Source organism: Eschscholzia californica, unplaced genomic scaffold, assembly GCF_041429995.1.
Source record: "Eschscholzia californica isolate CP2 unplaced genomic scaffold, dmEscCali1.0.p SCAF_6, whole genome shotgun sequence".
Taxonomy (NCBI): domain Eukaryota; kingdom Viridiplantae; phylum Streptophyta; class Magnoliopsida; order Ranunculales; family Papaveraceae; genus Eschscholzia; species Eschscholzia californica.
In genome coordinates this window covers 21,263,768-21,287,496 of record NW_028238483.1, presented here as the reverse complement: position 1 = coordinate 21,287,496, position 23,729 = coordinate 21,263,768, and the positions used below count along the sequence as shown (strand labels likewise).

Sequence of the window (23,729 nt, the reverse complement as noted above, 5' to 3'; positions counted from 1 at the left end):
GTGGAGTTGACAAATTTCACTATGACACAACACCATTGTAGGAGAACCCCCAATCTTGAAACATTAGGGTTCCTGCATAGATGGTGGAGTTGACAAATTTCACTATGACACAACACCATTGTAGGAGAACCCCCAATCTGAACATTAGGGTTCCTGCATAGATGGTGGAGTTGACAAATTTCACTATGACACAACACCTTCACTTACTGACAACCCCATCAAACAATTTGTAACTTGGAAAAAAACATCAATATCATGAAAGGAAATTGTCACCATTATATTTCATTACCACCAACATCTTCTACCATAATTGTCAACAATATCAAAAACATTGACCACAACTAAATTCACTGGAAAAACAAGAAACCAGTGTCTACGTTTGTCCCACACAAAGTTTAAACTAGAGAAATTACTTAAACTCTGCCTAAATCCAACAGACAAATACGAAAGACAGTATAATTAACGAGCCAAAAGATGATCACTTGAAGCACTTAGCATCCAACAGGGCTTCTCCCTCGAAAGGCTCTTGGTCTTCGATCATCTGATTAACACGTTCTTTCTGGGCTTCATCAGAAAGGTCTACCTTGGTCCACTCGTACAACTCCATGTCATAGCACTCGTCTATGACGAACTGTGGAACCTCCTTTCCACGGAAGAGCCATAATCCCTTCACCTTGTATGGTGGGTTGGTGCCGATAACAAGCATCTTTCCAAATGCATATTTACGGGCCAAGTCCATTCTCTGCAGGAATCCACCTACCTTGTTCATGGTGACAAAAGACACAGTGTTCTCGTCGTTGTATTTGTAATCACAGAACCACAGTGAGTATCCCTCGGGATCATACATGTCCCAAAATCCTGTGAACGCATAAACGGAGAAAAATAAGAAACTAGAAACAGATTGATGTAACAACAAATACACAAACATAGCAATGTTGGAAGAAACATCTACATAAAATACTAAAACGGATATAATCTGTGATTCCAATAACTGAAACATTGGTGTGAACTCCAAAGCATTAATATAAGAACAGTTATGTGTAGTAAGCGGGTTGACCACATCAGTGAAAATAACAACACGAGAGCAACACTAAAGAAATGGAGTTCTGAAGGGTCATTTTAATATGCAACCGCTGCAATGTTTACGTGAAAAGTGCAGAATCTGAATTTCGTTCAGTCTGATATTCATTTTGATACAATTCGGGGCAAACTATAATTACCCACAGGCGCCGTAGAGCTGATTTGATTAAATTTCCATATCTTAATCTAGCTGAAGGTCAGTATCTACTGATGTGTAGGTGCTTGATATAATCTCCCAAGTGACTACGCTAATTAGCAGGTTCTGAATAAGTAGATTGCATGCAAAAAGATATTACCTTTGATTGCAACCTCACGGAAGTTGGTCTTGGTGTTGGAGTAAAGCCTCTTCCACTCATCCAATACCATCTTACTTGGTGGCAAAAGATCTAAAGGATTCTTAGCCTTGGGCTTGGGTGCAGGCTCTTCTTCTTCCTCAACCTCTTTAGGCTTAGGAGCCTCCTTCTTTGGTTCAGCCTTAGCTTTGGGTTTCGCTGGTTCTTTGGCAGCAGCAGCAGGTTTCTGAACTGGTGGAACAGAATCTGTCTGTTTTACTTCACCCAATACCTTCTTGAAATTTGGTTGATTAACCATTGTCCAGAAGTACCTCTCTACGTGAGGGAACTCGGACGTGAAGTTCTTGGTCATAAGTTTACTGAAACCCAATGTCAAGTTGCAAGTCATGATAATGTCAGCAAGGGTCACGGAATGGCCCACAAGGAAAGTGTTGGAGGCAAGATGTGTGTTCAAAGCTGCTAGGGCTCTCTTTAGAGCAGCAATTGCAGCTTCCTCGGCCTTGAAGAGTTCAAAAAGGAACACAAAGGCACATTAGTTTTGCGATTAAGAAATAGATTTGGAAGTAGACTAGAAATTGAAGGAATGGCATTTAACTTACAGGAGGAAGGTATACAGCGTAACCAATTCTTGGAATAAACCAACGCAATATGTTGTTATCGATCTCCAAAGCTGAAAAATCAATCCATTGCTCGATAAGACCCTGTACAAGACAAGTATCAAAAGACGTAGGTTAATAATACGTTAAAGAATAAACTCAATTCATTAGAAAATGTGACAAGAAACAGTTTAAGAATTGGTACTTCAAGCTTATATACAAAACCTGAAGAGACAGATTTGATATTTTACTGAGTTAAAAGAAAATCCATGAACAATCAATGTGTAAATCACAAGAAACAAAGAAGAAAAGATGATTTTGGCCTTGTGCGAGGAAAAATTATCACATTCGCTTATTTCATTAGAAACCAAATGATAAAATCTTACATATTCAATGGAGGATGAACCGAAAAGAGAATTGTTTTCATTCAAACGTGTAACTGCAAAAAAAAAAGGAAATGATAATTGATGAGAACCAAAATAATAGTCCAGAAATAGAAAACTTAATGAGATATTGTCATTTTGTCTCACCATAGCGAGCAATAGCATTACTCTCGAATATGGGGCCCTCGGGTGTTTCCAGTACAGGAACCTACACATAACATAACATGCATATTTAAGAAAAATGAAGCAACTACTAGGAGTAGTAAGGACAGTAAGAAAGTAAACTCAATAGGCTGAAAAGTGTACCTTCCCAATAGGATTCATCTTAAGAAACTCGGGAGTTTTGTTGGTAACACCCATTTCAAAGTTCTGAACAAGCTCAACTTTGACCCCATTGTACTCGGCAGCAATGAGTGCCTTGTACGCATTTTTATTTGTGTTTCCGGCATGTAGTACCTATAAAGTAGATAAAACTAAACATCAATACGAGCTTTTATGAAGGAAAAAATGATGCCAAATGGGCCAATTTTGTCAACCCCAAAATGATGTACTCAGGATTCATGAGATTTCCTCCATCTTTTGCATATAAAAACTGCCCATTACTGCTAGATTTTACAGGGTTATTTATTTCATAGAATTATAAGACATAATAAATACAGCGTGATTGAAAGACAAACAAAATAGACATTGAAGTTCTGTTGGAAGCAAACCTTTTCAAGTAAGACACCAACCATATATATATATATATATATATATATATAGATATATATAGCATGGCGAGAAAAACATAAAATTGTCGCTATATACAAAATATACCAACTAGATCTAGAAAACCCAACAAAAGTTTTATGAAGGATACACCTCCTATAAATTATCAATGCAACTTCTGTTATTCTATGAGATAAACAAAACTGAGAGGGAGATGGTCAGGAAGGGGAATAAATTTTGATGAAACCATCAGTGAGTTAGGTCAAGAAGGCCCTCCATTGTCGAATGAAGGGGCAGGTGACGGATTCTTTCGTTTAAGTCTTGACCTAATTGAGATAAACAAAGATCTAAAGAGAAATCAAAATACTCACCAAAGCCATTTCTTCCAGAGATTGAGTTCACTTTAGTTTCAGATCTGAGAAAATTAACAACATCAATTAGAATTTCACAAAGAAAGATAGAATCGAAAATAATCAAAATCGATCTACAATTGAATAATCAAATCCATAATTAGATAAATCTAACACTCTGAGAACTGACCTTCCGAAAAACCCTAGCCTCTGCTGAGGAGAAAACGAGAGGAGTGTAGAAGGATTTTAGGGTTTGTAAAGAGAAGGCGTCATAGTAAAGACTAGGGTTTATATAGAAGTGTATATTTCTTCTTATTTCAATGCGAGACCAAATAATTTGTTAAATTTGATAATGGTCTATTGACTCATACTTCCTTCTATTTAGTCCTCAAACGCAACTTCAAGGTGTAATTTTCTTTTGACTTATTTCCCAAATGGTCCTCTAGTTTATGACTAGTTTCCCGCTTAGCCTCCTAGTTTATCGAAAATACTCAGATGTTTTCATTTTCTACTTTCCCGTCACAAGTCTGTTAACGTTAGATTTTGTGTTCCCAAATCACCCGTTCTTGTTGTCAGAACAAGTCTTTTCAACCTGTCACTCAAATTCTTTTGAATCATTTTCCAAGATTTATTATTAATTATAGAAGAGATTCGTTCTCTAGTAACGTACCCACTTGTCACTTCTATTGTTTCTCTCTCTGCACTTTAACAACTTTACCTTGATAGCATAGCATACCTACTATTAATTATAGAGAGAGATGAGGAGTATAATCAGATCTTATTACTCATCGACATCTTCTTCTGCTCTGAGTTTATATTGAATCTTGCTGCAATTCAGTCACCTATCTTTCTACTTTAAGGTTTTAGAGTTAGTTTGTTTTCTTCTTTATGTCATTCATAACCTAAAAATGAGACGGAGAAAACAGTAGCTACAAACTTTTAATTGGTGGGTTGTTACCAAAATCAAGTGATTCGAAGTTTCGAACTTCCATTTTAAAAGGGGTTTAATTCTTTCACATTTTTGCAAATTGGGTAGTTGAGATTTTTTTATTGGAAATGACACCTCATTTGATTGGTGGTCAAATCACAAATGATACTTAAAAGAGGATCTCATGTTGTTGTAAAAATGAAAAATTTAATGGTCTATGCTTGAACTTGATCCACTTTTGAAGATGATTTGATTTTAGGACAAAAGGTAGAGGTAAAAATGCTAAGCACTTAATTTGGGTTCTTCTTCTCAAAGATCATAAGGCTACGGGTTGTTTAACTTCCATTGTTTTGCAATTTTTTACATTTTTGGTGCAATTAAACGTTGAGTTGGTTCTAGTAGAGTTAATAGATTCAGACGTTGGTAGTGAGATCGATAACACTAAGAATCAAAAGGTTAAGAAGAGGTTTTATTCCTTCAACGAAGTGTTTTGATGGTTATGTACTAGCAGGATTTGAAATTGTTGCTTATTTCAAAGATTGGCATTTGGGTTCTCCTCGGTCACACTTAGAAAATCTCATAACAACAACTTCAAATAATGGAGTTAAGGGTTTGTTTGATTATTGTTGTCAAGGTAAAGTTCTAAAAGTTTAGAGAAAGAAGCAATGGAAGTGGGTATGTGACCAGGTAATGAATATATATTTTTCTCTCTCTATAAGTAATAGTAAATCTTGGAAACTTATTCAAAAGGATGAGAGTGACGGGTTGAAAAAGCTTGATCGGACAACAAGTAAGGGTAATTTGGGTTTACAAAATTTAATGTTAACGGACTTGTGACGGAAAATTAGAAAATAGGGTTATCTGGTTATTTCAATAAACTAAGGGGCCACGCGGGAAGTTGGTCATAAACTAGGGTACCATTTGAGAAATAACCCTTTTCTTTTCCTAAAGTTAGTGTTTGATAACAGAGAAATATGTCAACAACTGATAGCTCAATTTGTAATGCAAACACTCCTAAACTCTGGAGGTCCAAAATTCGAACCCCAACGGAGGTGAACTCGATGGTTTATTGGACTCGGGTTGTTAAAGATATAAATAAAGTAGTTACATGGGTTTTAGGCCGTTAGTTTAGTTGGGGTTCAGGCCAATAATTTGGTTGGCTTTAGGCTCATTCTGTAAGAGTTTAAATTCGGCGATTATCATGTTTATCACATCATATTGATGTGCCAATACCTTTGTAATGACTACGGTAATTAATATCCTAAAAAGAAAACGACAACAGAGAAATATTTTCACATAATAGTTTATTTCCACCAAAGTCGTCATTTGTGTGCAATTAAAAATTCAGTTGTTTAGTTATTGTATGTTATTTCATGTAACTATATTATTTTATTGTTTGGTTGACAATTAGTTCTCTTCCCTAAATGATGGCGGCCATCATTCTAGTGGGCCTCTCGGCCAGAGTACTAGTGGGCCTAACGGCCAAGTCGCCGCCTAAGCCCGCGTTAGTATAGTTACCAGGTTTGAGTATTTAGGGTTTCTATGTTTTAGTATTTTAGTATCTTAGCAATCAAGGAAAGTATCCCTTAATAGTTATCTTCTTTCTTTATTTGAGTCTATCTAGGAAAGTGCAATCTCTATATAAGAGAAGTCTAGCCTGCCTTGTTAATCATTGAATTGAATCATCAAATACAAAATCTCCTTGATTGCATCTTCTTCTTTAATTATTTCAGTTGTTCTTCGTTATTTTATCGTTTAATCGTTATTTCTTCAGCTTTATTTCCTTAGTTTAGTTTAATAACAATGGTGGATTCCACTACTTTTACGCTTCCGCAACAATCTACATCAGCTGGTATCATGAGCCTGCAAAATCCTGATACAAAAAATGAGAAATTTTTTTCTATACCCTTTACCACGACTTCATCTCTCCACCATTCTTCATCTCTTCTTCCAGAACCTCCGGATCCTGCGGAAAGACATAACGTTTTCAAATCAAGACTCACCATCAACAATAAGGTGTGTGACTTTATTATTGACAACGGTAGCGAAGGAAACATGATATCACTTCGCCTCGTCAAAGCACTCGGTCTTCCTACTTACGACCACCCTTGCCCGTATAAACTCGGTTGGATTTCCGACAAAAGCGAGTTATCAGTTAGCCAACAATGCATATTTACGTTCTCCATCGGTTCTTACTACCGCGACTCTCTCTGTTGTGACGTTGTTGACATGGAGAATTGTCATCTCATCATAGGACAACCATGGATTTTCGATGTTGATGCCATACGTAGAAGTCGTAATAATACTTACGAGTTTGTTTGGCATAAGAAGCTTGTCATCCTTGTTCCGCTTGAAGAAAACCCGACATCGACTAGAGAGAAACATGAGGTAACTGCTCCACCCAAATTTTTTGAACCTTCTTCTACAGATGATTCTGGTTCTCAATCAGGTTCTCAATCTTTTATTACTTTCCCTACCAATAGTGAAACCCATGAATCCAAGAAACCCATCATGAACAATATTGTTGGAGGAGAGGTTCTCCATAACAAAAATACAAGTTATTTAGTGAAGGGGGAAGACGGTTGTCGCTTACTTCCACGGTATTGTAACAAAATTCCTTCGACCACCATGATCGACATCGTTGAAAGGGAGGTTCTTGTTAACGAAATTTCTATGTTTTCAATGACGGATGAAGAAAAATTCGATGAGACAAATAAAGAAGAAGAATTTCAATTGAACAACACAAGCCCGAAAAATTTATTTGTTTCAGATGCGATTTCGGAAGAAGAAATTCTCGTTTCAAATCACAAAATTCTTCCACATCAATTTGTGTCGTCGTTGGTTTTATTTCCTAATAATCACAAATTAAAAGTTGACGATTCAAATCTAGTAATCAAGGTGAAATATGGAGATATGATTAGACAATTTAGTGTAATTGTTAAGAGCAATGGCTCTCTTGTTATGGGTATGGCTGAGCCTGAGGCCAAGATTCGTAATATCTTCAAGTTCGCCCCTGATGACGATACCTCCTTTACATACAAGGATGAAGACCGAGATATGGTAATACTTGTTGATGAGGATGATCTCCCCGGCGCCATCAAACATGACTTGAATCCCGTGAGGATACACGTAGACATGAAAACAAATGGCTCCAAAAATTTTGACACCAAATCGAGTGGATTGTCTGCTCCCAACAGTTCCCTTCAAGGAAAGGTTAATCCATTATCCCTTCAAAATTGTGGTGTTATTCAAGTATTAAAACCTTTTCCAAAGCCATTGGTTGGTGTACCATCAAAGAACTCATCTGATTTTGTATCAAAAGTTGTGTCTTCTTCAACGATACTTGTTGAACTTCTTGAGCAATTCGATAAGTTGGTTTGTCGTCCACCATTTCTAGTTCCTAAGTCATCAGGTAATGATTCTGATATTTTTGTGAATGAAAAAGTAATTTGTGGTTCAAAAGCTTCAACTGAATTGGAAGTATTTCCTCACGACAAACTAGTTGACACAAATAATGCAAACCTATGCGGTAGTCTTGTAACGGGTGAAGTTATTGATGTTTCAAAACCTACCCTTACTACTAATACATATGTGGACCTTCCGGAAGTTTCTCATGAGTTCAGATAGTCAATGAAGCCACCTATTTCTTCAGAGGTTGGTTTCGTTCATACTTCGTCTCTTAGTGAAGAATTTTGCAGATTTGCTACAATAAGTCTTTCTTCACAATTGTCCATGTTACGTCACACATTCTTGAAAATTATTAAGTGGCAGATTCTACCATGGGAGGATGGCAAGATCAACATTATTTATTCTTCACTCGTTGGTCGGAACCTCGATAGGATAATTAACAGAACGGAAGTTTGGAACGTGATAGATTGGATGACCAAATTCATAGTGGATTTTTCTGTGGAAAATAATGTGGTGTTTATGATCCTATTCATGAAATTACTAGATGACGGGAGATTTAGAAATTTGTTGGAAGTTTGTTTCCTACCATCTATTTTGCAACTATCTTGTCATTTTGGGATTCAGATTCTAGTTGGTGATTTGGTCTATATTTGTCTTCTTCAAATTTTTGGCAAATATCGGGAAAAGTGGAAACTAAGGATTGCCTTCAAAATCGTCGCCAAAGTTATCTTCCACATCGCTAATATATATCCGTATTGCCTGGACGATCCGCTTTATGACAACACCAACTCGGGGGCAAGTTTTTTCTCAGCGGGGGAGTATGATGGCGGCCATCATTCTAGTGGGCCTCTCGGCCAGAGTACTAGTGGGCCTAACGGCCAAGTCGCCGCCTAAGCCCGCGTTAGTATAGTTACCAGGTTTGAGTATTTAGGGTTTCTATGTTTTAGTATTTTAGTATCTTAGCAATCAAGGAAAGTATCCCTTAATAGTTATCTTCTTTCTTTATTTGAGTCTATCTAGGAAAGTGCAATCTCTATATAAGAGAAGTCTAGCCTGCCTTGTTAATCATTGAATTGAATCATCAAATACAAAATCTCCTTGATTGCATCTTCTTCTTTAATTATTTCAGTTGTTCTTCGTTATTTTATCGTTTAATCGTTATTTCTTCAGCTTTATTTCCTTAGTTTAGTTTAATAACAATGGTGGATTCCACTACTTTTACGCTTCCGCAACAATCTACATCACTAAACGTAGAAATCAAGCCAATATTTGAGCATCTTTGTGATAATTTGGTCATCAATCATCTCTTCTAATCCTTAAGATATGGGAGTCAATCCGGGGATAACCAATCCTATTCATCCATTTGTGGTGGTCATTCTTTTCCCAGGTTCTAACGGCGGCCATTAAACTATTTCTCCTTTCCGGTCCTTTTTTCATTCTATAGGGTGAGCGATATTCGTTTTCATCAAGAAATACTTCCACTACTAGAAAGATATTCCTTTCAATTAAAAGAAAAACATAGATTCACTGTATCACATCGAGGTCTGTGGTGTTTTCCGTCGTCATGGTCATGTGCTGCCTACCCTTTCGCAACACATCGAAGAGTCTTCCGGGCGGCTTATACTCTGGGAAGGAATAAGAACTTCTCATCCAGTCTCGTCAGTCGTCTCATCATTTTCTTTCTATATTTCTCTATTGTAAAACTTTTAATTTCCACAATAAACTAACAACAGTTAAATGACACAATCTAATTTCTATTTAGACGTTCTTTTCTGGTATTTTATTGATTTTTCGTTTAGGACCATCCAAATAGAATTGATTTATAATGACGGTAAGTTTGTTGTACCAATAGAATTAGTTCTTCACTATAGTCGGGTAAGCGGCATCGGTGGTAATACCGCAAGCGCCTTCTCTATTAGAAACATCACGACTCATCTTAAGGAAACCTTTAGCTCCCCATCCAGTCCCCCAAGAGTTCTTTATAAGCCAATACTTTCCTTCATCACCGTCACCACCACTACCACCACCATATCCAATAACTGCAACACCGTGATTAGGTGTTACATCACATGGACCCGAGTAAATTCCACTATTGTAAAATCGAAAAGCGTCACCATCAGCGTTTATAGCAACTGATACTGGTTGACGAGCGACTGCCGCTTGAAGGCTATTCTCATCGAACTGTGGCACATGCTTGAACCCAGTTATAGGTATCAAATTTTGTGAAGCTTTGACTGTGTCACATGTACCTGTGCTTCCTTTGTAAGGGTACTCTTCTTGAGTTGTAACTCCATGGTTGTCTATGATATATTGAAATGCATTCGCCATCGATCCTGATTCACAGCCATTGTCCCTTGGGTCACAGTCAATTAGGTGTTGTTCTGATAGGTTGACTAGTTCTCCATTGACAATTTTGTTTATGCCTTCTACGGCAACTATTGCAGAGAATGACCAACAACTTCGTGTTTAATCAGAGTATAAGAATAAAAGTTAAGAAGAACATCTATTAAATTGGAAATGATAATTCGAAAAAAAAAAATGAGTTATGTTACCAAACTCTATTTCGTTTATGTGGTCATCAAATGTCAATTTAACTAGATCGAGGGTACTACTAGTATTAAAAGAAAGTGGAAATTTTGTTTTTCCTTCTTCAGGACAGTAAAATATGAAATGTCAAAAAAAAAAAAAAAAATTGCATATATAGTCCGAACCATTTTCACAAATTTGAACTTATATAGCAAATTCAACTGATTTAGTTTATCACGTGGACAAACAAATATAATTACGAAGTAGCTTACCACATTCACTTCCTTGGCTTTTAATCGTAGTAACAGCACCGGCATCTCTCCAATCCACACTTACTGGCAAATCATATTTCACCTGCATTGTTTGCTCATAACTAGAGCATCTCTTTGATTTCTTTTCTTCATTTTCAAGAACATGAAACCCTAAATACTTAGCTCTAAATTCTTCCCTACTCATATCCGCAAATTCATTGTCGATTAAAGTGTAGGACAAGTTCTTAGAGTTAACGCGATTGATCAATTCAACATTATTTTTGTAAATCTCAAAACGTTGTGACCACACCTCAAGGTTGTCATAACTTTTGTGGTATTTGTCTAACCACTGCTCAAACCTTTCTTTCGTTATTTGATTTTGCAAATCAAGATCAGATTTTGCATTTTTTACACTTTTATGATCATATTGGGTTGCAATAGAATTGGTAGTCAAGAAAATGACCGAAGTTAAAGAAATAAGACCGAATAGGTAGATGTTATATCCCATTTTGAGATAGGCAAACAAACAATTAAGATTTTTGATTGTTTTAAGCTTATTATAAAGGAATTACTTGGATGGAATTCATACCGATCTTGAACATGAATTTTGCGCTTGTCATTCTTTTGTTGTGGTTTGGTACGATAGTCGATAGATGGTGTTTTCTGAAAATTGGATATTATTCCATCAAGCTAAACCAAGCTCAGAATATAAGCTTAGTCATTCCGGAGATTCACATGCAGAACTAAAATCGAATAGATTTTCAACCATAAATGAAAAATCAAACCGATCACACTTATTAAAACATAGAGTTAATTCCTATTTGGCGCCCTACTTTGTGACCAGCTTCTTTTATGACCCTCTATTTCTGTAAATTCAAATATGGCCCCATTTTTTGATGTAAATGTCCTAACTACCCCTCCTATAAATACTTTTTCAAAACAAAATAAAAAAAGAAAACTTGAATTCCACCTCACTTTCCTCTCCACCACACATATCTCTCCACGTCACATCTCTCTCTCCAACTCACCTCTCTCTCCAACTCACCTCTCTCTTCTCCGACGAAGGTCGCCGACCGGAAATTTTCCGGCCGGCGACTTTCGTCGGAGAAGAGAGAGTTGATATTGAGAGAGATGTGACGTGGAGAGATATGTGTTGTGGAGAGGGAAGTGAGGTGGAATTCAAGTTTTATTTTTTATTTTATTTTGAAAAATTATTTATAGGAAGTGTAGTTAGGTCATTTACATCAAAAAAAGGGGCCATATTTAAATTTACAAAAAATAAAGAGCCATAAAAGAAGTTGGTCACAAAGTAGGAAGCCAAATAGGAATTAACTCTAAAACATATCATTGTACACTACATTTACAATATATGGGCATTCTCGCTATTCACATGCAAGACTAAAATGAAATAGATTGACAATACATGGGCATTCACAGTTATGAATATCTATTATATAAAACAGAAGGGAAAACGATGACTGGGACACACATCATTTTTTAATAAAGCATATTGTCTGGAGGCCCTTCTCAAAATTTACAATGTAGTCCTTCGTAGAAATAAAGTTACCTATTTAAAAAATAATAATCCTTTCCTTCTTAGAAAAAAAAATCCTAATTTAAGAAAAAAAGAAACAAAATAAATTTCAAGGGTTAAAAAAAGAATATAAATCTCTCTCTCTCTCTCAATAAAATAATAACTAATTTAAGAGAATTTCAAGGGTTAAAAAAAGAATATAAAATCTCTCTCTCTCTCTCAATAAAATAATAACTAATTTAAGAGAAAATAAACAAAAGAATAATACAAAAATAATAATAAATAAAAATCTCTCTCTCTCAATAAAATATAACAATAAATTTTGTAACATTTGATTGATACAAGTGTCTCTGCCCTAGGGCACGGGATATACCCTAGTCTATTATATAAAACAGAAGGGAAAACGATGACTGGGACAAACATCCTTTTTTAATAAAATAAAGGATATTGTCTATAAGCCCTTATCAAAATTTAAAATATAGTCCTTCGTAGAAATAAAGTTACCTTTTTAAATAACAATAATTCTTTCCTTCTTAGAAATAAAATAACTAATTTAAGAAAAAAAGAAACAAAATAAATTTCAAGGGTTAAAAAAAGAAATTAAAATCTCTCTCTCGCAATAAAATAATAACTAATTTAAGAGAAAATAAACAAAAAAATAATACAAAAAATAATAACTAATAAAAAATCTTTCTCTCTCAATAAAATATAACAATAAATTTCGTAACATTTGATTGATACAAGTGTCCGTGTCCTAGGGCACGGGATATAGCCTAGTTCCAATAATGGTGAGAGAGTTAAATCTATATAATAAAACAGAATGAAAAACGATGAATGAAAAACGATGACTAGGACAAACATCCTTTTTTAATTATACATATTGTCTAGAAGCCCTTCTCAAAATTTCTAAGATAGTCCTTCGTAGAAATAAAGTTACCTATTTAAAAAACAATAATCTTTTTGTTATTGGAAATAAAATAACTAATTTAAGAAAAAAAAACAAAATAAATTTCAAGGGTTAAAAAAAGAAATTAAAATCTCTCTCTCTCTCAATAAAATCTATTATATAAAACAGAAGGGAAAACGATGACTGGGACAAACATCCTTATTTAATTATGCATATTGTCTAGAAGTCCTTCTCAAAATTTAAAATATAGTCCTTCGTAGAGATAAAGTTACCTATTTAAAAAACAATAATCGTTTCCTTCTTAGAAATAAAATAACTAATTTAAGAAAAAAAGAAACAAAATAAATTTCTTTTATGGTATATCCCGTGCCCTAGGGCACAGACACTTGTATCAATCAAATGTTACGAAATTTATTGTTATATTTTATTGAGAGAGAGATATTTTTATTAGTTATTATTTTTTTTTTGTTTCTTTTTTTCTTAAATTAGTTATTATTTTATTGAGAGAGAGAGATTTTAATTTCTTTTTTTAACCCTTAAAATTTATTTTGTTTCTTTTTTTCTTAAATTAGTTATTTTATTTCTAAGAAGGAAAAGATTATTGTTTTTTAAATAGACAACTTTATTTCTATGAAGGACTATATTTTAAATTTTGAGAAGGGCTTCTAGACAATATTTTAAATTTTAAGAAGGGCTTCTAGACAATATTTTAAATTTTGAGAAGGGGTATTGTCTAGGGTATATCCCGTGCCCTAGAGCACGGACACCTATATCAATCAAATGTCACGAAATTTATTGTTATATTTTATTGAGAGAAAGAGATTTTTATTAGTTATTATTTTTTTGTATTACTTTTTTGTTTCTTTTCTCTTAAATAGTTAGTATTCTATTGAGAGAGAGAGATTTCAATTTCTTTTTCTAACCTTTGAAATTTATTTTGTTTCTTTATTTCTTAAATTAGTTATTTTATTTCTAGAAGGAAAAGATTATTGTTTTTTAAATAGGTAACTTTATTTCTACGAAGGACTATATCTTAAATTTTGAGAAGGGCTTCTAGACAATATCTCTTATTAAATAAGGATGTTTGTCCCAGTCATCGTTTTCCCTTCTGTTTTATATAATAGATTTTCAATTTTGTTCTTTACACTTTATCTCTCTGTTAACTAGCGGAAACTAATTTGTAACCGTAAGTTCATGCTAGCTTAGTTTGTCCCTCAAATCAATTTCTCGACAAATTGTCATTCAAAAGTAGAGAAATTAATTAGATTTGTATGAATTACTTCCCTCTTAATATTGTTGTTTTCGAATGTGGTTGTTTAGCTTTCCCGAATTTCAAGACTTGCATGAGAATTCTTCTTTCTAACTTGATCGAGCACCATGCTTATTGTCCATAGATTGATCGTTTTATCGTTCGATTTGTTTACTTACGTGATGATATTAGTTTTTTTTTTGTTTTGTTAGTCACTCTGATTTGTTAATATTTTGTCTATAATAAGACTTTTTATATGTTTATATTACTGAGGATGATCAGGAGTTTGATTATTTTGTCTATAATTACCTTAATATAATGGATGAATTGAGTTTATATTTTATTTTTCTAGACCTTGCCTCTTTCTTTTACTTCTTTTTCAATGATTGGGTTCTTTGTGTTCATTCTGTGTTGGCTCTCTCTAACTTTCATGTTGATCGTTGTGGTCCTTATATTTTACGCTTCAGGTAATTGTTAAAGTATCTTCAGGATGGATTACAAGGTATTTTCTATTTAATTTACCTGACTAATAAATTGAACTCAAATTATTTTTCATAGATCTATATTTTAAGTTATTCGTTTTGTATTTGGTATAGAGTCCCGAAGAACGACTAGCCACAATTTCAGAAAAAGAAATCAACCAAGAGAAATGCTCTTAAATTTTTGTAGATTCAATTTTAGTTAGTTTTTAAATTTATTTATTTAGATTGTTTTCACGGATTTTTGTATTAATTTTTTTTCCACTTCATGAAATATATTAGAACATATTTTCTTTCCTTTAAAAATTTAGATTTACTTCCTATTTCTATTGATCTATCTGGTTTGATTGAAAAGCTGGATCTTCTAATAGTCTTTGATTTCTTCCTTTGTGAAACAATCAGAGAAAGTTTCGGCAAACATTCAAAGAGGAAAAACGTAATAATATATCATTCAATGATGTAAGATCTTAACTTCATAGCGGAATTTGGACCTTGAATCTCTCTTTATAATCTTCATTGGTGATAATAGACACGCTTTGAGTTAAAAAAAAAAAAATTAAATCTTTGTTCTACTTCACTTCCAACACTTTCTTTATTCATGCTTGGAGTTTTTCAACTGATTTACGAGTAGCAAAGGCTGACCGTGTGAAAAATGGAAATTGATGTCTTAAACCTTATGCTCATTCAAGATATAAATGCAGGATACGCCAATTTGTTATTTTCCTTCTTCGATAGTATGTAATGCACGAATACAATTTCATCTCTGGTTAGTTTTCCATTAAGACTTCTTACGTAAATGATGTAAAGAATAAATTTTTTATCAAATGCTTCTTGATTTTTTTTAATAAGTTCATCCTTTACAGACTTGAAACTCAAACCACATAGCAGTAGTAGTTAATCAATTTTATCCACTTGACACTTTATAATAAAGTATATCTCTCTATTTTCTTTGATAAAAGTTAACCAAGTAATGTTTTCTATTATCCCAAAGTTCGAGTTTTCAATACCCTCTGTAAAAACAAGTAGATTTTAATGAACCTTTTAGGAAAGTTATTACTCAATAGTGTGATTTGCACTTAATTCGATGCTTAGTTATCTCACTACTACATGTTCGAAATATGAAATGAGAAATGTTTGAATTTCTCAACATGTGATATCTTTCTTGCGATATTATTGTTCATATCGGTGTCCTCCACGAATAATAATTTTTGTGTACGTTTTTCTTATAAATTTGTGATTTATTATATCAAATTAAATTTTGTGAATTTAAGGTGTTTACCGACTTCATTTCGATTCTAAACTATTTTAGTTTCGGGAATAAATTTTACCCCATACCCGTTGTAATTAACCAAATTTTCCGTGCCTTGGGCACGGGTTATACCTAGTAACTTAATATGGCAAAAGTAATGGTTAAGTCTAAATTACCATATTAATTTAGGATGACCTAAAATTCGTGTAAATCAATTCTATGTTTTTCCTGTCTTGCTCTAAGTTCAATGTTCACAGGGATTTGGTCCTTTAACTCCAAATTTTACCTAATAGCCTATAGTGATTTCTAAGCTTGAATGGTGTACCTATATGTAGCCCAGATTCTAGTCTATTTGATGAGCGGATTAAGATAATTGTTATGTTGTGGTGGAAGTAAAATTTCAGAATAATCGAACTAGTGATCACTTTTGGTGATCGATAATTGTTCCACCATGTTCGTGGCACCACTTTGACTGGCATCGTCTAAGTTTTTCTGCATGTCACCCATTTCTTGGTTTGACACGTTAATATGTGGTAATGTTGATAATTCATCAAGGAGACACGGAGACGAGAGGAAAGAGAGCCAGTTCTTCCTATTCTTCTTGTCTATCTAACCTCTTTATCTCTGTTTATTTTCAGAAGATCTGGAAGTAGATCTCCCATATCAACAACGACAATTTCTATTTCAATTCACAAGTACATTAATATAAACAAAATGAAATTGTTTCGGTAACTTCTCATATCATGTTTAATTTATTTTTTTGGAGTAGACTCCAAGAGTCATTACATTTTAATGGCATCGATACATCATGATTATAATATGTAATACATCATGAATTTAGATGCACACTATAACCGTCAATGAAGACATCTTGGGCCCTAAAGTATAAAAACTCTTAGGACCACCCTAGGAGGCCTGAAAACACATCTATTCTAACCTCTACTTAATTTATTGCCTAAATTACGTATGATCAATTAAACTACTTCCATAAGGCAGTCTTAGATAAAAATAAGGGTTTTTTGGGCTTATCCCCTCCTCACTAATTGGTAATTGAGTTTACCCCCCTCAATAATGGGTAATTGAGTTTACCCCCTTGGACTTACTATTAGTGACAAAAATACAAAAGTTATATTTGGCGTACGTGAAATAATTGCCACTACCAAGAACAACTATTCTTCAATATGATTCATATTAGGGTTCTACGTCATTTTATTGTTTGATTTGGTCAGGAATATGATTAGTAAAGATTGATTTTCTTTATATATTATTTACTTTCTGATTTTATTATCACATACCAAACATAACCTTAGTAGCTTTGACAAAAAATCTAAATTCAAGGGAGTAATCTCAATTACCAATTACTGAAGGGGGTAAACTCAATTACCAATTAATAGTGAGGGGGTAAGCTCAAAAAACCCTAATAAAAACAAATTTTTAGTCTTATTGTACTAGAGAAATAACACATGATTTCAAAGAAGGTAGGACAAACGTAAACCACAACTCATGAATATGTAAGTAATTCTTACACCTCATATTTGATATCAAAGAAAGACACATCGCTTCGTTTCTTTAAAGGCATGAAACTGAGGGTCCAGACAGAGATACAAAAAAATAAAATATCTTGAAATGTTAATCCCGTGTCTCAAAAGAATGACTGAGACATTAGAAGACATGTGAAAAGTTCCAAACCAATAACACATATATTTGGATATTGAAATTCCCTAAATGAATAAACAGATATTTGAGACATTTCAAATGTCTCCAACCAATCACACCGCCATATCGACTTATGTCCACAACCACACTGAAACACTTTGCCACAAATGGGTGGTTGCCACACATGGGGAAGAGATGAAAAGAGGCTGATTTTTTCAAATTATTAGGGGTATTCTAGTCAATTAAGATATGTCCACACCACCTTAAAATGCAACTGACTCCAAAGAGAAAATTCAGTTTCTTTCCTGTTTCCACTCTCTTTCTCCTTCTCCTTCTCCTTCTTCATCTTCTTCACTTTACCCTCTCTCAACTCCCAAGTCCTTACTCCTCACTTCAATTCCACCCTTAACGACAAACCCTAAAATTCAAAATCAATAACCAAAGCAAAAGGATCTGAATTCATTACTTTCTTTCCTAAATTATAAACTTATAAAAAGAGAAAAGTTCCGATCAAATTCAAATGTCGAGAAGACCAGACGATGAGTACGATTATCTATTCAAAGCTGTACTGATCGGAGACTCAGGAGTTGGTAAATCAAATATTCTCTCTAGATTTACTCGTAATGAATTCTCTTTAGAATCAAAATCAACAATTGGAGTTGAATTCGCTACTCGAACTCTTCAAGTAAGCTTATATATCTTGATCTCATCATAAATTATTTGATTTTGTTCTTATTAACTTATAGATCTGATATTCAATTGTGATTTACTATTGAGATCTGGATTAAATTTTGTTGAAATAACTCAAAATTGTCACGATCTATAGCTTTGATTAGTGAAATTGAGAATGAGAATGAAGAATGATGTCGATTTTGATCACAACTTTTGATCAAAATGATAAATCCGATGGTTTAGCTGACAAAACAGTATATTCTTCCTCTGTTTTTCTTCTTTTTGAATGAAATTCAATTGGATCTTCAAGAATGTACTAAAGTAGGACTAGTCAAATTATGTTGATCCACTACTAACGTGGGTGACAAAAGGTATACCAATTATTTGTTTTAAACTTAGACGCCACTCTTACAGGATCATGGAAGAAAGAAAGTTAGTGGAAGAAAGTTAGTGGAAGAATGAATGAAGATGAAAGTAGGGAAGAAGAAAAGTGATGGTGGAGAAGGAGAATATTATTCAAAGTTTTTTATTGTTATGTTACAAGGTGATCTTACAAATAAACTAAGTCTCCTTATATAGATGGAGCACTTACAAAACAACAAAACAAAATACATAAGCAATGACGTATTACAATTGTTTTTGTAAAGGAATCTCTTCCTTTATGCATTATTGCTGGTAAAAGTAACCCCGGGTGCTCATTGGGCCCCATCGCCAGGTTATTAGTACTGCTAATGCATGTTCCTTTACAAAAGATAACTGGCATTTTATGCCGACACCTTAAAGTGTGAATTATAAAAATATCTTTCTTTTAACAAAATTTCTTTATTATAGCTACTATTAGCCTTATCTTGTCTTTTAGACATGGCTCTGGTTAGCCCGAGCATATTTGCCCTGATCACTGTCAACGCTTTATGCCAATCCCTTAAAACGCCTTCACCGGCTAACACGGGAATTCCAGGCTACGCGACTTAGGGTGAAACCCGGGTTTCACAGGACAAAAATGCTTTAGTTCACCAAAGTTACTCTTCAAGACTTAATAAGTATAATAGTATTTAAAGAAATTTAACTTAAACACTTAAAATAAAGATTAAAACAAAAACATAAATGAAACTAATACTATGATATAAACTAAACAAAGATTAAAACAATTGTAATACGTCATTGCTTATGTATTTTGTTTTGTTGTTTTGTAAGTGCTCCATCTATATAAGGAGACTTAGTTTATTTGTAAGATCACCTTGTAACATAACAATAAAAAACTTTGAATAATAATATTCTCCTTCTCCACCATCACTTTTCTTCTTCCCTACTTTCATCTTCATTCATTCTTCCACTAACTTTCTTCCACTAACTTTCTTTCTTCCATGATCCTGTATAGATTGGTATCAGAGCCAAGTGCGTAGGGAGGTATGTAGTATATTAGTTTCATTTATGTTTTTTTAATCTTTGTTTAGTTTATATCATAGTATTAGTTTCATTTATGTTTTTGTTTTAATCTTTATTTTAAGTGTTTAAGTTAAATTTCTTTAAATACTATTATACTTATTAAGTCTTGAAGAGTAACTTTGGTGAACTAAAGCATTTTTGTCCTGTGAAACCCGGGTTTCACCCTAAGTCGCGTAGCCTGGAATTCCCGTGTTAGCCGGTGAAGGCGTTTTAAGGGATTGGCATAAAGCGTTGACAGTGATCAGGGCAAATATGCTCGGGCTAACCAGAGCCATGTCTAAAAGACAAGATAAGGCTAATAGTAGCTATAATAAAGAAATTTTGTTAAAAGAAAATTTTGAAAAATCTTTACAAAACTGGAATTTACCAGTTCAAAGTTCTGTTTATAAACAGAAAGGAACTTTTGAATTCACCTCTGATTATATCGTAAAGACTGTAGAAGAGGCTATACCCTTAACTGAGGGTTACAACTCATTCCAACTGTTGTCAAAAAATTTGATTGATAAACATAGACAACAACAATACAAATTCTTGCATATTGGGTTAATTCAAGTAGGTTTGAAACCTGCTACCCGTTTAGGCTTAAACACGTCCGCAATTATTTGTGTACGTGATAAAAGGCACAACAAATTTCATGACTCATTACTTGGAATAGTGGAGTCTAGTCTTTGTGACGGACCCATATTCTTTTCGTGTTTTCCAAATTTTACTCTGTCATTAAACGACCCCACAATTATGCACTCTCTTTGCCTTGACATTAAATCTGATGGATTTAATATGATGCAAGGAGCTGAAAACATAATCCTTATTTACAGGATTCAGTATAAAGTTATGAACACTGTAGTACCCAAGATGAAAAACATTTTACAAGATCAAAAGGGGTCTACTACTTTGTTTATAACCAATTTAGAAAAAAGTAATTTAAAGGTCCCAAAAACGATCACATGGGATCAGGTTAATTTACCTGAAAACTGGATACTTGAAAAGGCTAATGAGCCTGTTAAAAAAGATAACCGTGAACTCGAAGAAATCAAAGAGTTCCCTGACGGTGATGTTGAAATTGTCTTCTCTAATCAGAGAATTGCAAGGCTAAAATTGGAAAGCCTAAACAACAAAGTTATTCCAGGTAGAAGTTCTACTTCGTCAGTTCCAACAACTAATTTTGAAAAAATTTCTGGAACAAAATTTACCTCTGACGGAGTAAACCAACCTGAATATAGGGTTAATTTACCCACTTCTGAAATTAATAGTGAAAGAACATCCCCCACTCCTTCTGATATGGGTTATTATAGCCTTTCGCCTATAACGATCCATGAAGAAGAAAAATTCAAATTTAAATTTCCTTTTAGGGGACTTCCAAAAGAATTATTTTATTCCAAAGAAAACAAATTTAAGAGAACATGGTTTTTCCTTGCAAAAGACTCTAAGAGTCATGAAAAATGGTTTTCTCGCTATAAAAGATTTTTAATAAAAAATGGAGAAGTTATTGATTTCTTCATTTTTATGGAACAATGTTATGAAAAATTTCCTGACTTCAAGGATCAAGATTTCATATTTTCTCTTGAAGCTTCTTATAAGAATTTTATTGCTAAAAATGGAAAAGTTTTTAGGAGTGTTCATCCTCCTGAAACCCAATTAGCAATAAGAATCAACAACGAAGAAGTTGTAGCAACTCCTTACAGGAAAAGCGACAACATTGAGGCTGTTGTTGAACAAAACAATTTTACAAATTTAACTCTCAGAACAATGGGAGATCAATTAAATAGAATTGAGAAAAATATTGATTTTGAAAAACAAGAAAAGGCTTCAAATGTTTCTAAAATTTCAGAAACTACTTTTGAAGAAAAGGTTTTATTCAAACCAATGAGTTCTGAAAACTTTGATTTCAAAATGGATCCTCAGAATTCTGAAATGGTTGATGAGATTATAAAAAGATTAAAAAATCTTGGAATTAAAGACAATGAATGTGCTCCTCTAGAGACACATGAGTCAGATTATAATTCTGACGCTTCTTATGATGAAGCAGAAAATTCTTCAAAAACAGAAGATAAGATCAATCTTCTGGAGAATATGTTCTTATCAGAACAAAAAAATAATAATGAAAATAAATTTCAAGTAAATAAGCTTGCATCTTCCTACAAAAAGAAAATGGCTTATAATATTCCTGCAAAGCCCTATTATCATAGGCCTACACCTGTAGACCTTCAATTAGAACAACATGATGAATTCATGACTGTTCAATTTGATGGAAAATCCATTAATGAATGGAATATAGATGGCATGTCAGAATACCAAATACAAACGGTATTGCACTACATGACTATGTATGCAACTGCTTGTAAAGCACATGGTAATTCTGATCAAAATATTGCCAAAGCCTTAAGTCAAGGATTTACTGGTCAATTGAAAGGATGGTGGGATTTCTACCTTCCTGAAGAAGCCAAAATACATATTTCACAGGCTGTTAAAACAGAAGTTAGAGACAATCAGCCTGTACAAGTTACAGATTGTGTCAATACACTTCTGTATACAATAGCAAAACATTTTATTGGCACTACATCATTGCTTATTGATAGATCTCAAGAGCAGCTGATGAATTTAAAATGTCAGAACTTATCTCAGTTCAAATGGTATAAAGACGTATTCTTTTCAAAAGTCTTCACCAGACATGATAGTCAAAATGATTTTTGGAAAGAGAAGTTCTTATCAGGACTACCCCATTTCTTTGCGGAAAAAATACGCAATCGTATTAAGCAAAGACACAATGGAATTATTCCTTATTCCGAATACACTTATGGGGATTTAGCCTCAGAAGTGGTTGCTGAAGGCATTAATTTATGCAATGAAATAAAATTGCATAGACAAATCCAAAAGGAGAAAGTCCTTGGCAAAAGAATTATAGGGGACTTTTGTGAGCAAATTGGCTTACCACCTATTGGAACCTCTATCGAAAATAGAGGGAGAAGGACCAATAAGGTCTATACCAAGCAGAAATATTTTCCCAAACAGAAAAAGAAAAAAATTTTTAGAGGAAAGAAAAGGAAGTCTGAACCTGAGAATAATTCTCGGCAAAAGACTATCCCGGTCTGCTGGAAATGCCAGAAACCTGGCCACTACGCTAATAAGTGTAGAATGAAAAAGAAAATCAATAGCCTGAATATTGATGAAGGCCTTAAGAGGTCACTTGAAAAATTACTTCTTAATGAAGAAGGAAAAAATTTTAAAGTAGCCGCTATTGCAGAAGACAATCCTGAGGAAGAATCATCTTCAGAGGGATCTGATGATCAAATAGAAGAATCTGAGGATGACTCTTGCGAAGGAAATTGTGATTACTACAAAGCCTTATGTCAGGCAAATGGTCTATTTCCTTTAACAAAAGAGGATAATTTCATCCTTGATCTTATTGATCAACTTTCTGATCCCATTGCTAAAAGACAAATGCTTCAAAAGTATTTAGAAGATTACAATGGAAAGAAAGGTGACAAAAGGTTAAAATTTGAAGAGCCAGAGACTTATAGTCTAAAAGAAATTTTACAAAGAGCTAAGACTTCGGTTTCAAAAGAAGAAACTCCTGGAGAATCTTCTCGCATTAATGAATTACTGCATGAAGTCAAAGTTCTCAAAAGAGAAATTAATACTCTTAAATCTAGAGTAACTTCTCTTGAAATTAAAAAGGATAAATCTATTCTTTCTGAGTCTGATTCTGATCATGAGTCAGATGAAGAAGAATGGAATTCCTTAAAGGAAAAATTAGATACTTTAACATCTGTTAAAGATAAATCTTCAAAAGACGAAGGATCTTTGAAAGATGAATCTTTAACATATGTTAATATATATGTTAGACAGGGTTATTACCCATAAATGGCATATTAAAATTAAAATCATTGTTCATAGAGAATATACTCTCTCTGCAATTGCCATGGTAGACTCTGGAGCAGATTTAAACTGTATCAATGAAGGACTAATACCCTCCAGATATTTTTCAAAAACTACTGAAATTTTAAATGCTGCAGA

General features: G+C 33.7%; 2 protein-coding genes across 2 annotated transcripts; both read right to left on the bottom strand.

Moving 5' to 3' along the window:
• Window positions 1–256: 256 nt before the first annotated feature.
• LOC147532413 (elongation factor 1-gamma 3-like) lies at window positions 257–3,806 on the bottom strand. The gene is made up of 8 exons (XM_086646347.1): window positions 3,601–3,806; window positions 3,432–3,475; window positions 2,659–2,808; window positions 2,500–2,560; window positions 2,356–2,408; window positions 1,973–2,074; window positions 1,377–1,872; window positions 257–858 (listed from the first exon to the last, which is right to left on the bottom strand). Exons 2-8 carry the CDS (start codon window positions 3,438–3,440, stop codon window positions 479–481), a joined length of 1,251 nt encoding a protein of 416 aa, XP_086502473.1. The 5' UTR covers window positions 3,441–3,475; window positions 3,601–3,806; the 3' UTR covers window positions 257–478.
• A 5,794-nt stretch (window positions 3,807–9,600) lies between these two features.
• Window positions 9,601–10,632, bottom strand: LOC147532412 (cysteine proteinase COT44-like). Its single transcript, XM_086649947.1, has 2 exons — window positions 10,545–10,632; window positions 9,601–10,181 (listed from the first exon to the last, which is right to left on the bottom strand). Exons 1-2 carry the CDS (start codon window positions 10,630–10,632, stop codon window positions 9,601–9,603), a joined length of 669 nt encoding a protein of 222 aa, XP_086506073.1.
• Between the last annotated feature and the right edge of the window lie 13,097 nt (window positions 10,633–23,729).

What these genes read in the sequence shown, in the direction of transcription:
- LOC147532412 (XM_086649947.1), bottom strand. Translation starts at nt 10,632, where the DNA reads ATGCAGGTGAAATATGATTTGCCAGTAAGTGTGGATTGGAGAGATGCC. An exon ending in AAGCCAAGGAAGTGAATGTG is followed by an intron (nt 10,182 to 10,544) that starts GTAAGCTACTTC and finishes TCTCTGCAATAG; the next exon opens with TTGCCGTAGAAGGCATAAAC.
- LOC147532413 (XM_086646347.1), bottom strand. An exon ending in GTTCATCCTCCATTGAATAT is followed by an intron (nt 2,075 to 2,355) that starts GTAAGATTTTAT and finishes TGTCTTGTACAG; the next exon opens with GGTCTTATCGAGCAATGGAT. An exon ending in ACGCTGTATACCTTCCTCCT is followed by an intron (nt 1,873 to 1,972) that starts GTAAGTTAAATG and finishes GAACTCTTCAAG; the next exon opens with GCCGAGGAAGCTGCAATTGC.